At 47.5% G+C, this 12,413-nt stretch overlaps 1 protein-coding gene and 1 pseudogene across 1 annotated transcript; both read left to right on the top strand.

The window, feature by feature from the left end:
- Positions 1–749: 749 nt before the first annotated feature.
- LOC111819544 (cathelicidin-related peptide Pt_CRAMP2-like) lies at positions 750–4,189 on the top strand. The gene is made up of 4 exons (XM_023726599.1): positions 750–987; positions 1,468–1,575; positions 1,749–1,835; positions 3,953–4,189. The coding sequence occupies exons 1-4, from the start codon at positions 793–795 to the stop codon at positions 4,061–4,063; spliced, it is 501 nt and encodes a 166-aa protein (XP_023582367.1). The 5' UTR covers positions 750–792; the 3' UTR covers positions 4,064–4,189.
- Positions 4,190–4,731: 542 nt separating this feature from the next.
- LOC111821294 (60S ribosomal protein L21 pseudogene) lies at positions 4,732–12,155 on the top strand (annotated as a pseudogene).
- The last annotated feature ends 258 nt before the right edge of the window (positions 12,156–12,413 follow it).

The following is a 12,413-nucleotide window of genomic DNA, read 5'->3' as shown; positions in this document are numbered from 1 at the left end:
TCTTGGCATCACTTATTATGGGATATGGCACAGGAGCACTGATCTTCTGTACTACTTCGTCCCCTTCGGTGGGCCAAGGGAGGTCAAACAGCGGTCATACTTCACTCTTCTGTGCATGCAGTGCCTGTAAGAAGAGGGAAGTGACTAGAAAAACACTAAGGAGGAAGTAGTAATTCACAAGGTGTTCTAATCTTATTTTATGTTGACAGGGTATGGTTCCTGGTTACACAACTTCTAGGTGGTAATCCTTTGATAGCTCTTTTATTCCGCCAGCACAGTTAACTTTACCTGTCTCATAAGCACTCCATCCCAGCCTGTTGTGTCCCTCACTGCAGGGAACACCCTCCAGCTCTCTGAGTGGGATAGTTGATGAGATTAAGTCTCTCGAACAAGGACCCCCACCCAGAAAATGACAGAACCAGGACTTGGACCCAATGATCCCCACCCATCCACCATGCAGTCTTTCTTACTGGGGATAATAGGAGATTCAAGCCCTGCACTCTTGCCCTCTGCAGCAAACTGGGAAGGAAGACGTAGGCTGCTATGGGGGGTGGGTGGGGTAAGGATTTTGGTCAGAGTTTGGTGTCAGCCCCCTCTGCTAAGGGTCAGTTTCCTCTTTCCCTAATATTACTTTCTGTGAAGCAAGAAGCCAAGAGGTTAAGTAGCCACTGAAATCATTTCTGACCTACTAGGAATTCCCAGAAGTCAGCTTGCAGAAGGGTAGCCCCACCCTATCCCAGGCAGGCATAAAACCCAGCAGACGCTGCACCCTGCAGACTGCAACCAGATAAGATGGAAGGTATCAGAGTGCCCGTGCTGTTGCTCCTGCTGCTCCTGGGTCTGACTTGGTCAGAGCCTACCTCCTTGACCGAGGACTTCAGCCTAAGCCAAGCTGAGGTGCTGAAATTGTCCATCAACACCTACAACGAGCATTCAGGCGAGGAGTATGCCTTCCGTGTCCTGGAGGCTCAGCAACAGCCAGATTGGGTAAGAAGGAGCAGGGAGGGCCCAGGGCACAGCCCACTCCAGCCAGAACATTTTGGAGGGATAAGGGCTAAGGGCCCTGCTGTCCTGATGGGCTGGGAGGCTTTATAGGAAGGACCTCCTCACCTTCCTGGGCCTCATTTTCCCCATCTGTGAGATAACGGCAGCCGTCCCCTTAAGCAGCGCTCTGCGCTTTTTCCAGCTGCTATGATAGGTGGCATGGCATGGTAGAAATAGTGCCAGATATGTGGGTCATATGGACCTGGGTTCAAGTCCCTGCTTTGCCACTCTTGGCTGCATGATCTTAGCTAATTCACTCCCCTTCTCTGGACCTCAGTTTGGACCTGGTTAATGGTGGCAGGGGTCTTTCTGGGCCCTGATGCCCCCATCTGTTGAGGGACAGGCTGGATGCTCTCTGGGTCTTTTCATAAACGGACATGCTAACTGTGAGGACTGAGATTCTTATTGTCTCCTTGCTGATAGGACCCAACACTGTTGAAACCACAGTCGCTGTCCTTTATCATCAAAGAGACGAACTGCAAGATTGTGGAGAAGCTTACTCCTGAGAAGTGTCCTTTCAAAGACGATGGGGTAAGGTCCTCAGACCCCAGCTCCCTATACCCCATCCCAAGGCTATCGAGTGAGTTCCTGGCTCTGTTCTTCGGCTATCTCCGCACCCGGAGCCCAGTGTGCCCTGATTTCTATGCTGCACTGGTGCCCTCTAGGAGGTGACCATGGGCTGATTTCGTTCCTCTCCTCCACAGCAAGTGAAGAACTGCTCGGTGCTCTTCAAGACTGGTGAGGAGGATATCAGTGTGGAGCTCACCTGTGAACCCCAAAAGCCTACAGGGGTGAGAAAACTCCCAGGGACCTTGAAGAAAGAGGGGAGGGCTAGAGGGGCAGAGGGTTCAGGAGCCCGAACTTCAGGCTGGGAGGTTTCAGAAAAAGGGGTAAGTGCTGGAGGGCTGGACTGTTACTTGCTGGACAGACCTCTTAGGTGGCTTTACACTCTTCCCAGCCCTGAGAGTCTGCTAAGAGTCTGACAACACTGACCCAGAAAAGATGACTCCTAGCTGAGCCACTGCTCTACTTAGTGACCTGGGCAAGCCACTTCACTGCCCTGAATCTCAGTCTCCACAGGCCAGGGGGTTCCCATCCTTATCTGCACATGGCAGTCACCTGGGAGATTTTGTAAGCTACTGAGTTCAGGCCACATCCCCAGCGTCTGGTTTGATTGATCTGTAGGAGGGTCAGGATTGAGAAACCCTGGACTGGAAGCTGCAGAGGGCCTTCTATGAATTAAGTGCCCATTGGATTGTACTGTCAGTAGGTGGAGCTGTGATTTGCAGAAGACGTTGAGAGAGAGGCAGAGCCAGGAGACCTGGGAAGGGCTTATAAAACAAACAGTTGCCATTGAGTCAACCCAACTCATGTCAGCCCCATGTGTGTCAGAGTATGACTGTGCCCCATAGTTTGTTCAGTGGCTGGTTTTTGGAAGTAGATCACCAGGACTTTCTTCTGAAGCACGTCTGGGTGGACTGGAACTTTTAACCTTTAGGTTAGCAGCTGAACCTGTTAACTGTTTGTATTAACCAGGAACTCCAGGGAAGATTTATAAGGCAGGTAAAACTTGAGTTGGATATGAAGAACAGATGGGTACAGGGTTGTGGCTTTGCCGCTGAGGGTTCTTGAGGTAGAGGAAAGAATGTTGAGGGTAGGAGAGGGGTCTTATGGGAAGGGGGTGCTTGAGAATTCCCAGGCCCTGACTGCCCCTACCCTCAAACCCCAGGGAAAGAGAGAGACATTCCCATGGGCTATCAAAGCTGGACGTTACCCTAGAGGTTCTCTACAAAATACAGCCTGCACACACACACTCATACACACACACGCATGTATGCATACATGCACACACACATGCACTCACACGTGGGCACACTCATACACATGCATGCACACACATACGCTACTTTTACAGCTGTTGTAGGGTAAAAACATCACAAAGTTGAGTAAAGCAAAAAGAAGTTGTATTCGGCATATATTCAAAAAGGCAAAAGTAGGAAACGGACAAGCAGGCTGCCAGAGCCAAGTCTGCCTGAGTCCAAAGATCATTACAGAGTCATTGGTATATGTTAACATTACAAATGGGCAAAATCACTGAAAGCTTCACCTTTTCACAGATTGGCTAGAAACTGTGATCCTACATTTTGAATTGTCTTTCTTAACAATCATTGGTACAGGTTTCAGTAAGGACAGTCAGGAGGGTCTTCATTGGTCCAAAAAATTTTCTATTCACTAAATGCTAATTGAAAAAGATAAAAGTGGAAAGTCTTTTGTGCTCTGTTTGAATGGTTTACATGAAAGTTTCCCTGAAAGGTATTTTCCAAGATTATCCTCACTATTGTCTTTATACTTAGGGCCCAGTTGATGTGTCCTTGTGAGTCCTTGTGAGCCCAGCTCTAGCTGAGTCACATTCTCTATGCCCAAGGACAGAGAACAATGATTCCAATATTATTTTCTAAATCCCAGCTGAGGAGAAGTGTGGACCCCTTAGACCTATAGCATCAGCACCTCCTGGGAACTTGTTAGAAATGGAAATTCTCAGGCTTCACCCAGACCTACTGAATCAGAAACTCTAGGGGTGGGCCCCAGGAATCTGTGTTTTAATGATCCCTGCAGGTGATTCTGATGCACGATGAAGTTTAACAATAGAATCATGGATTATCAGAGCTGGCAGAGAAACCAGCTTGGAGATGAAACCAAGGCTCAGGGAGGTTGAGTGATATGAGCAGGATCACACAGCAAACCAAACACAGTCGGGGACCTCTCCACACTGCCAGTTCTCTCTGGGCCCTCCACACTTGTCCCTTCCAAGTATGGGTACTTGAGGACCATCCTACCCTCCTAGCCTGCAGACCCTACCCTGGCTCATGCCAACCTTCTCTACTAATCTCCCCCCACTCTTACCTAGGTGGCGAGAGCTCGCAGAGGCCTAAAAAAATTCTTCAAGAAGGTGAAGAAGGTTATCAAAAAGCTGATTCCAAAGAAAGGTGTTGGAATTCAGGTGTCCAGGAGATTCTGAGATGGCTGAGTGCCTGGCACCACCTCTACTGACCACCTGCTTGCAGTACCCCATCTTGGTTCCTTCCTGAACTGTCCACTGTTAACTGCCATGGCTCATCCCAATAAAATCTCAGCTCAGAACCTACTCAGTGTCCTCCCTCCCGTCACCCTCTCCTGTTGCAGAACCGCCAGAGGAGTCCAGGACTGGGGTGATGCCTCTCCCTGCACTCAGCCTCCACCCCAGACCAGTCCCAAACTCCCCTTACGTCTCAGAACCCCACCCTTCATCCATCCTCCTTGTCACTACTAGGATAGGACACTGAGGGCCAGGTCCCATCACACAGGTCATGGATGGACCTGGAATTAAAACCTCACACAGTTGGCTATACAGATACGGTGTAGGTGATAGATTAGCTGTGGTGGCAGTACCACTCTAGTTCAGGTGTGACCAGTGCTGCCCCTTGGCTCACTAGAAGTCATAGAGGAGGGCAGCAAGGGCTACAGCATCAGGGAAGAAGTGTGGGAGAAGAACGGGCCTGAGAGGGAGGGGGGCACCAGGGCCAAGAGACAGCCTGAGCAAAGGTATGTTGGCCAGCAGGGGCTGTTGAGGAGACAGGAGGGCTGAAAGGAGGGGTGATGCTGGAAGCAGTGATAGAGAGGAGAGGACAGTGGTCCCCAAGAGACTTGATGGAGATCCAGAGCAGGAAACTGGGGGCTGGTTCCGAGCCCATCAAGCCTGAGCAGGGCATGGGCCGGGGAGGTGGCGGTATGTGGGTCAGGACGTCGCAGAGGCTGAGGCTCCCAAACTCCAGAAGGAACCTAGGACAGAATCAGGCCCAGCTCAGACAGCACCTAGCACAAGGAGCACCAAGGACTCTCCAAGAAAACTGGACACAAAATTGCCCAGAGCCAATAACCAAATTTCTAAATGACCCATCCACACAATTGACCAAGTTTACTGGTTTGCCCAAACCTGTATCATGTAACAATGTGGCTTGGGGGGAGGAGTGGAGTCTCAAGTGTTAGAAGAACCAGGTTCCAGGGACCCCAAACCCCAACCCCCATGTCCTCAGTCTCCTCCTCTCTCTCCCCCTCAGTCTCCCTCTTTCAGATCACTATTCCAGGTATGAGCCCAGGTGATGTCACGTGACTGCTCAGATTGCTAATGTTGTTGTTCTGTGCCGTCAAGTTGATTTTGACTCACAGCCACCCTGGATGACAGACTGGAACTGCCCCACAGGAGCAGACTGCCGGGTCTTTTCTCCTGCTGAACAGCTGGTGGGTTCCAACCGAGCACTTAACTACTGTGACACCAGGCCTCCTTCAAATTGTTTATAAAGATAATAAAAGCAGATCTAGTTAAACTGCATCTTGAAAATGTTCAAACCATCCCATATAACGTGAATTGCTGTAAATCTATAAAATGTAAGTCTTTTTTTTGGTTAATTGGTATATTTGTTGGATTCTTCAAACTGATCATTCTGAAAAATAGTGTAGCGTTCTTAAAATACGAAAATGGAGGCACAATAGAAAATGACTCAATAATATTCAAGCGAAATTAGATAAACTAAAGTTTGTATTTATTTAGAACAAAAGTTTTTGTTGTACCACTAAGAAGTTTATGTTCACTAGCTACCCTAAAAAGACAAATTCTGTAAAAAGGATAAATTCCCCAAACACAGCATTCAACTTCTTTAACACACCTAAGAAATGTTGCTACCAAAAAGGTATGCATAAGAGGAATATATTAGAATATATTAGGAATAAATTACCATGAAATTTTGATAATTTCAGTATATTGAGATGTGGCATCCTTAGCCATCAGACTGCTCCCACCAGGGAGCAGGGGTCAGGCAGGTCACCGGGATCCCTCCCCGCTCCCGGGGATTTTTCCCTGGTCCTTAGGATCTCACCTCGTTCTCTGGATGGCACCTTACTCCCAGGATCTCTCTCAGCTCCCTGGGATCACTCTCTGTGCTCCCTGAGACATCTCTCTGCTCCCCAGGCTCTCAGCTGGAGCCCCCAGCCTCAGATGCAGGACTATGCCGACGCCCAGGACACGCGGGCAGCGTTCAGCACGTAACCCCGTTTGCAGCTGTTGTAGTTGTGTGCCGTCAAGCTGTGTTTCCTAGGCTGTAATCTGTACAAAAGCAGACTGCCGGGTCTTTTCTCCCGAGCCACTGGGTGGGTCAGCAGCTAAGCACTTAACCATTGTGCCCCCAGGACTCCTCCGTTTGCAACTAGCCACCGGATGATCTGAGCAGCAGGCCAGTGAGACTCGCAGGCCCCTCCTTGATCCTTGCGTGGTTAATCTTCTGTGTCTTCCTAGCTGTGGCAGCATATGTGGAAATGCAGGCTGGGGCCGAGTTAAAAAGCCTGGGTTCTCAGCTGGCTTGGTGGCAACTGGACAGAATTTGGGGAGAGGCTCTTGAGCACTCTGTGGCAGTCTTTTCTCTTCATCTCACCAAAGTGTCCCGTGAAATGATCAAAGACAGCAAACTGAGGGTGGAATCTTAAACAATAAACTGGAAGTCGAGCGTGAGGGAGATGTAGTTTTTATTAAACACATGTAAGTTTACCTTTTTCCTAATATGAGCTGCAAATAGTAAGATGTGACCGAATTTCCAACAGAAATTGACACCAGAAAGCCAATTAAGCAAACTTTTTAAGTGGCGTTCAGAACCGATCAATCAGATCAGTAACATTAAAGCTGGCTTATGTCACTGATGCATGTTGTTTTAGGTGCAGCTGAGTCGATTCCAAACTCATAGTGACCCCAGAGTAGAATTGCCCCATAGGGTTTTCTAGGCTGTAATCTCTACTCGAAGAACATGGCATCAGGATTGGAGGAAAACTCATTAACAACCTACATTATGCAGATGACACAACCTTGCTTGCTGAAAGCGAAGAGGACTTGAAGCACTTACTGATGAAGATCAAAGACTATAGCCTTCAGTATGGATTACGCCTCAACATAAAGAAAACAAAAATCCTCACAACTGGACCAATAAGCAACATCATGATAAACAGAGAAATGACTGAAGTTTCATTTTACTTGGATCTGCAATCAACCTCCATAGAAGCAGCAGTCAAGAAATCAAATGACATATTGTATTGGGCAAATCTACTGCAAAAGACCTCTTCAAACTGTTAAAAAAAACAAAGATGTCACTTTGAGGGCTAAGGTGCACCTGACCCAAGCCATGATATTTTCAATCGCCTCATATGCATTTGAAAGCTGGACAATGAATAAGGAGGACTAAAGAAGAATTGATGCATTTGAACTGTGGTGCTGGAGAAGAATATTGAATATACTATGAACTGCCAGAAGAACAAACAAATCTGTCTTGGAAGAAGGACAGCCAGAATGCTCCTTAGAAGTGAGGATGGCAAGACTTCGTCTCACGTACTTTGGACATGTTATCAGGAGGGACCAGTCCCTGGAGAAGGACATCAAGCTCGGTGAAGTAGAGGGTCAGTGAAAAAGAGAAAGATCCTCAACGAGATGGACTGACACAGTGGCTGCAGCAATGGGCTCAAAAATAGCAATGATTGTAAGGATGGCACAGGACCAGGCAGTATTTTGTTTTGTTCTGCATAGGGTCACTATGAGTCAGAACCAACTGGACAGGACCTAACAACAACAATCTCTGCTTGAGCAGATTGCCAGGCCTTTCTCCCAAGGGTCCCCTGGATGGGTTTGAACCACCAATCTTTCTATTGGCAGCCAAGTGCTTAAATGCTGTGTTCTGGTCTTTGTCCTCTTCACAGGTACAGGCACTTTCCTTCCTTGGCACCCCACACACAACGAGCTGCTTTCATTGACTGGAACACCCTCCTCACACTGTCCCCCCAACCACCCTTCTTGACCTGCCAAAGTCCTCCCTGTCCTTCAGGACAAGGCTCACCTCCTCAGGAAAGCCTATCCTGGCTGTCCTAGAGCTTGGCTCCCCTCCCTCAAGTCCCTGGGGCTCCCTGCATGTAGTTCTCTGCCAGCAACTGGCACACAGGAGACTATCTGTGGAAGTCGTGAGTGGTGTGAAAATGTTGTGATCTTGACAGCAAGTACAGAATTCCTCTTCAGGAATCCTGGGAAAATACTTGATAAATTGACACTGAAGGTGTCAGTAGGCGCAGAGGGAATGAGAGGAATTTTCAAAAAGACTATTTTTGTTCCTGAGAGAGGCAGGCAAAGAAGAGATGAGGGAAGATCAGCGGGTAGATTTGAAGTAGGAAAAGGGAGTATGAGATTGGGGCTAGGAGACCCCAACTGACATGAGGAGCATATCTATTTGCTTGTCTGTCGTCCCTCAAACTGTGGGCTCTCTGAGGGCTGAGGCTTGGACATCTATGGCCCAGCTCTGACTGGGCCCTGGACACAGAGACATTTAGTGTGGGATGCATAGACGGGCACCAGCCCTGTGAGCTCAGGAAGAGACACTCAGGAGTCTCCCAGGCCCATCCCACAGACGGGGCACTGGGAGCCAGAGCCAGGAAGGACATGAGAATGACATGAGCATCCCAGGCTCCAAAAGTGCGCTTCTCAGCTTTCCCACTAGCAAGCCAGGTACTAGGCAATGTTCCCTTGAGGAGAAACTAGGAAAACTCAAGGAAGTGGATCTTTTGCTCCCCTAGTTGGGAGCAGTGTCAGGAGACAGATGGGAAAGGCTCTGGGAAAGTTGGTTCTAATGAAGTCCAATCCACAAAGCTGTTAAGTCATGGATGCTGGAGCCAGGGTGCCCAACCGAGTTCTGGTCCCAGCTCTTCTACTTACTTGCTGTGTAATGTCGGACAAGTTACTCAACCTCTCTGTGCCTTTGTTTCTGTTTCCTCTTCTGGAAAATTACCTTTAAAAGCATGGACCTCAGATGGCCGTTGGGCAATGCAGGTAAAGCACTTTGGACATGCCTGGCCCATAATGAATGCTCCGTAAACAGCAGCCGTACTTGTTATCAACAGAGTGGGAAGCTGCCCCCAAGGGCTAATCAGAACCTTGACTCTGGAGTTAGACAGACATTGATTTGAATCATTGGTTTGCCTCTCACTAGCTGTGACTTAAGGAGCCCTAGTGATGCAACAGTTAGGTGCTCGGCCGCTAACTGGGGGCCTTGAGGCCACACTAAGACCATGGAGTATCAAGCACCTCTTAGGCCTGTCTCAGTGCACAAGACTGGCAGAGACGCTGCAACTCTCTGCCTGCTTCTGTGGGCAGGGGCCTCTACCCCAAAAAAAGGCCCCACCTCTCAATACTGCACCCACTCTTACAAGCAGCGCCTGCTTCCCTCCTCACACCTCAGCTTGGCAGAGACCAACTTACCAGCCCTATCTCCTAATTTTATTTATTTTCTTTTAAGTCTCTTTTATTGATTCCTACTCATAGCTACCCAGTAGGACAGAGTAGAACTGCCCCATAGGATTTCCAAGGCTGTAATCTTTACAGAAGAAGACTGCCACATCTTTTTCCTGTGTCTTTTATGTTAATTTTGTTAATTTACTTAAATAATAAAATATTCCTGTGGTACAAAATTCAAAACATAAAAATGGGTATGTATAACAAAAAGCTCCCTCCCCGGTCCCCCTATCTCCTCATCCCCCATACTAGAGGGCTCACATTTCTTTCCAAAGATAGTTTACGCTTTCACAGACACATATACATTTTTTTTCTTTTTTATCCACACAAATGATGGCATAATACATACACTGTTCTGCACCTTGCTTGTTTTCCCTGACAGTATGTCCTCAGGACACATAATCACATGACTTTAAAAGGTTCCTCGTTCTCTTTCTATGATTCACAGTATTCTATTGCACAGACATGGCATGTTTTGTTAACTGTTGTTCTTGTTGACCGTAGAGTCAACCACAGAGTCAAACACTGCCCATTCCTGCACCATCCTAACAATCATTGTTATGCTTGAGCCCCTTGTTGCAGCCACTGTGTCAGTTCATCTTGTTGAGGGTCTTACTCTTTTTTGCTGACCCTCTACTTTACCAAGGATGATGTCCTTCTCTAGGGAATGGTTCCTCTTATAACATGTCCAAACTATGTGAGATGAAATCTCATCATCCTTGCCTCCAAGGAGCATTCTGTCTGTACTTCTTCTAAGACAGGTTTGTTGGTTCTTTTGGCAGTTCGTGGGATATTCAATATTCTTCGCCATTAACTAAAACCAAACTCGTTGCCATCGATTCAGATTCATAGCGACCCTATAGAACAAAGTAGAACCGCCCCATAGGGTTTCCAAGGAGAGGCTGGTGGATTCAAACTGCCAGCCTTTTGGTTAGCAGCTGAGCACCTGACCACAGTGCCACCAGGGCTCCCTCACCATTAACTAGAGCCCTGTATTTTTCCACCTTCATTGTGATTTTGTTTCAATAGCCATTTGCCTATCTCAACCACAGGGCCTTGGCTAGGACTGCCCTAGGCTCCTTGCTCTAACAGATCTCCATAGCTTTAAAACTCAAAAGAAGAGTTGGTGTGTCAGTCACTTACTCCCCAGAAGAACCTTTATACCAATTTGATCACATATCAGTAATTGGCAGGGAGAAAATGTAAATTTCTACCTTACCCCCCAGTTATGGGTGAGTACTTGGATTCTGCTCCAATGGCAATGGGAGATGACCCGAAGTCACTTTAATAGGGCATCAATAATCAGTGATATTGGAAGAACTTCATCCCTATGTGTCGAGGATGGATTAGAGAGGGAAGGATGCCAAGCTGCAAGCAGATGGGGGGATGCTGGGAGGTTCAAGTGGAAGCCTGGAGATTTGTGAGATTATGGTCCAGGGCACTGGCTATAGGGTGGGGCAGAGGAGATGGAGGAAGAGATCCATGATGAATGCTTGGTGAACTGAACCTGTCTCCCAGAACCTTGCTCCTTAAGGAAATAACAGAAAAGAAAAGGAGATCAGGGTGATTATTATTTCAACCCCATGGTGATGTGCGAAGAAGGCCTGTCTTGTAGCATGGCCACAGCTGCAGGTCCTGCGGCCCAGCCCTCCAGAGCTCCCTCACTGACAATCTTCCAAGCCTGGCCCTGTAACCTCCTTCCTGTCTATTCTTGTAAGCTCCCTAGAACCTTCCAATAAAGTGTCATTTTGCTTAAGATAGCACATGGGTCTGTCCTTTGTAACCCACAACCTGCCTGATACAGAATTTGAAACAAGGAAGTAGTCATGGTCCACAGACTTTCAAGAAAATATGAAGAATGTTCTGCCATGTATATTCTCAACAACAACAAAAAGAAAAGAATTTGGAACTAGTTACAGCAGAAAGCAAGTCCCTTTAGCATTCTAGGATGATTATCCGGAAATCCCATTAGATTACCATGTGAGTCACCTGGAATCAGAGACTTCTCAAGGGCAAGGCTCATGGGCTCCAGACTGTCCCAGGAGGGATCGCTGCTGACACCACTAGACAGAGTAAAGCAACAGGGAGCCTCTAGATTCCAGGCACAAAGAGAAACACCGGGAGGGGTCCTGGCTGTTCAGATCCATGAGCTGATATACATTCTTTTTCAGTTCAGGCCAGTTTGCACTTGGTTTCTATCACCGGTTCCTGCAAGAACCTTGACTAAAGCAAGCAGGTACAAATATTATGCTTCAAACCAGAGTCCCTGCCTTTCAGCTGGAACTGCCATGTTGCAGTAATTCACCAAAATGATGAACACAAAGGAGAGGCACCTATTTCTCTAGGCCTTTTAGAAAACTTGGAGTTGCTCCTTTGGCCACACACATGTGAATCTACAAGAAAGGTGATATTGTAGACATGGAGGGAATGGGCACTGTTGAAAAAGGAATGCCCCACAAGTGCTACCATGGCAAAACTGGAAGAGTCTACAGTGTTACCCAGCATGCTGTTGGCACTGTTGAGGACAAACAAGTTAAGGGCCAGATTCTCTCCAAAAGAATTAATGTGCGCATTGAGCGTAGCACTCTGAGAGCTGAGATAGCTTCCTGAAACGTGTGATCAGAGGAAAGTAGGAAGCCAAAGAGAAAGATTCCTGGGTTCAACTGAAGCACCAGCCTGCTCCAGGTTCTCTCCCCTTGTGAGAACCAATGGAAAGAAGCCTGAGCTGCTGGAACCTATTCTCTGTGGATTCTTGGCATAATAGGTGTAAAATACAGATGTCTGGGATATAAAAATGTTAGGTCTTTGGTTTTAATTGTGTGGAAGTATTGTGTCCTCTTCCCTAAAGATGGAGTAAGTAAGCCGCATCGCACTTACTATTTAAACTGTTTCCTAACTCACTGAGTACGACCTGTCTTTACTATTAAAATTTAGTGCTTTTCTTGCTGGGGGGTGGAAAAAAAAACAGAGTCCCCAAAAGTGGGAAGAGAAAAGGACACAGAGAAGTCTTGGACTTATC

The sequence above is a fragment of the Trichechus manatus genome, unplaced genomic scaffold (assembly GCF_000243295.1).
Source record: "Trichechus manatus latirostris isolate Lorelei unplaced genomic scaffold, TriManLat1.0 scaffold00001, whole genome shotgun sequence".
NCBI classification, from domain to species: Eukaryota; Metazoa; Chordata; class Mammalia; order Sirenia; family Trichechidae; genus Trichechus; species Trichechus manatus.
The sequence above is the reverse complement of the archived record's forward strand: the minus strand, read 5'-3'. Positions and strand labels throughout refer to the sequence as shown.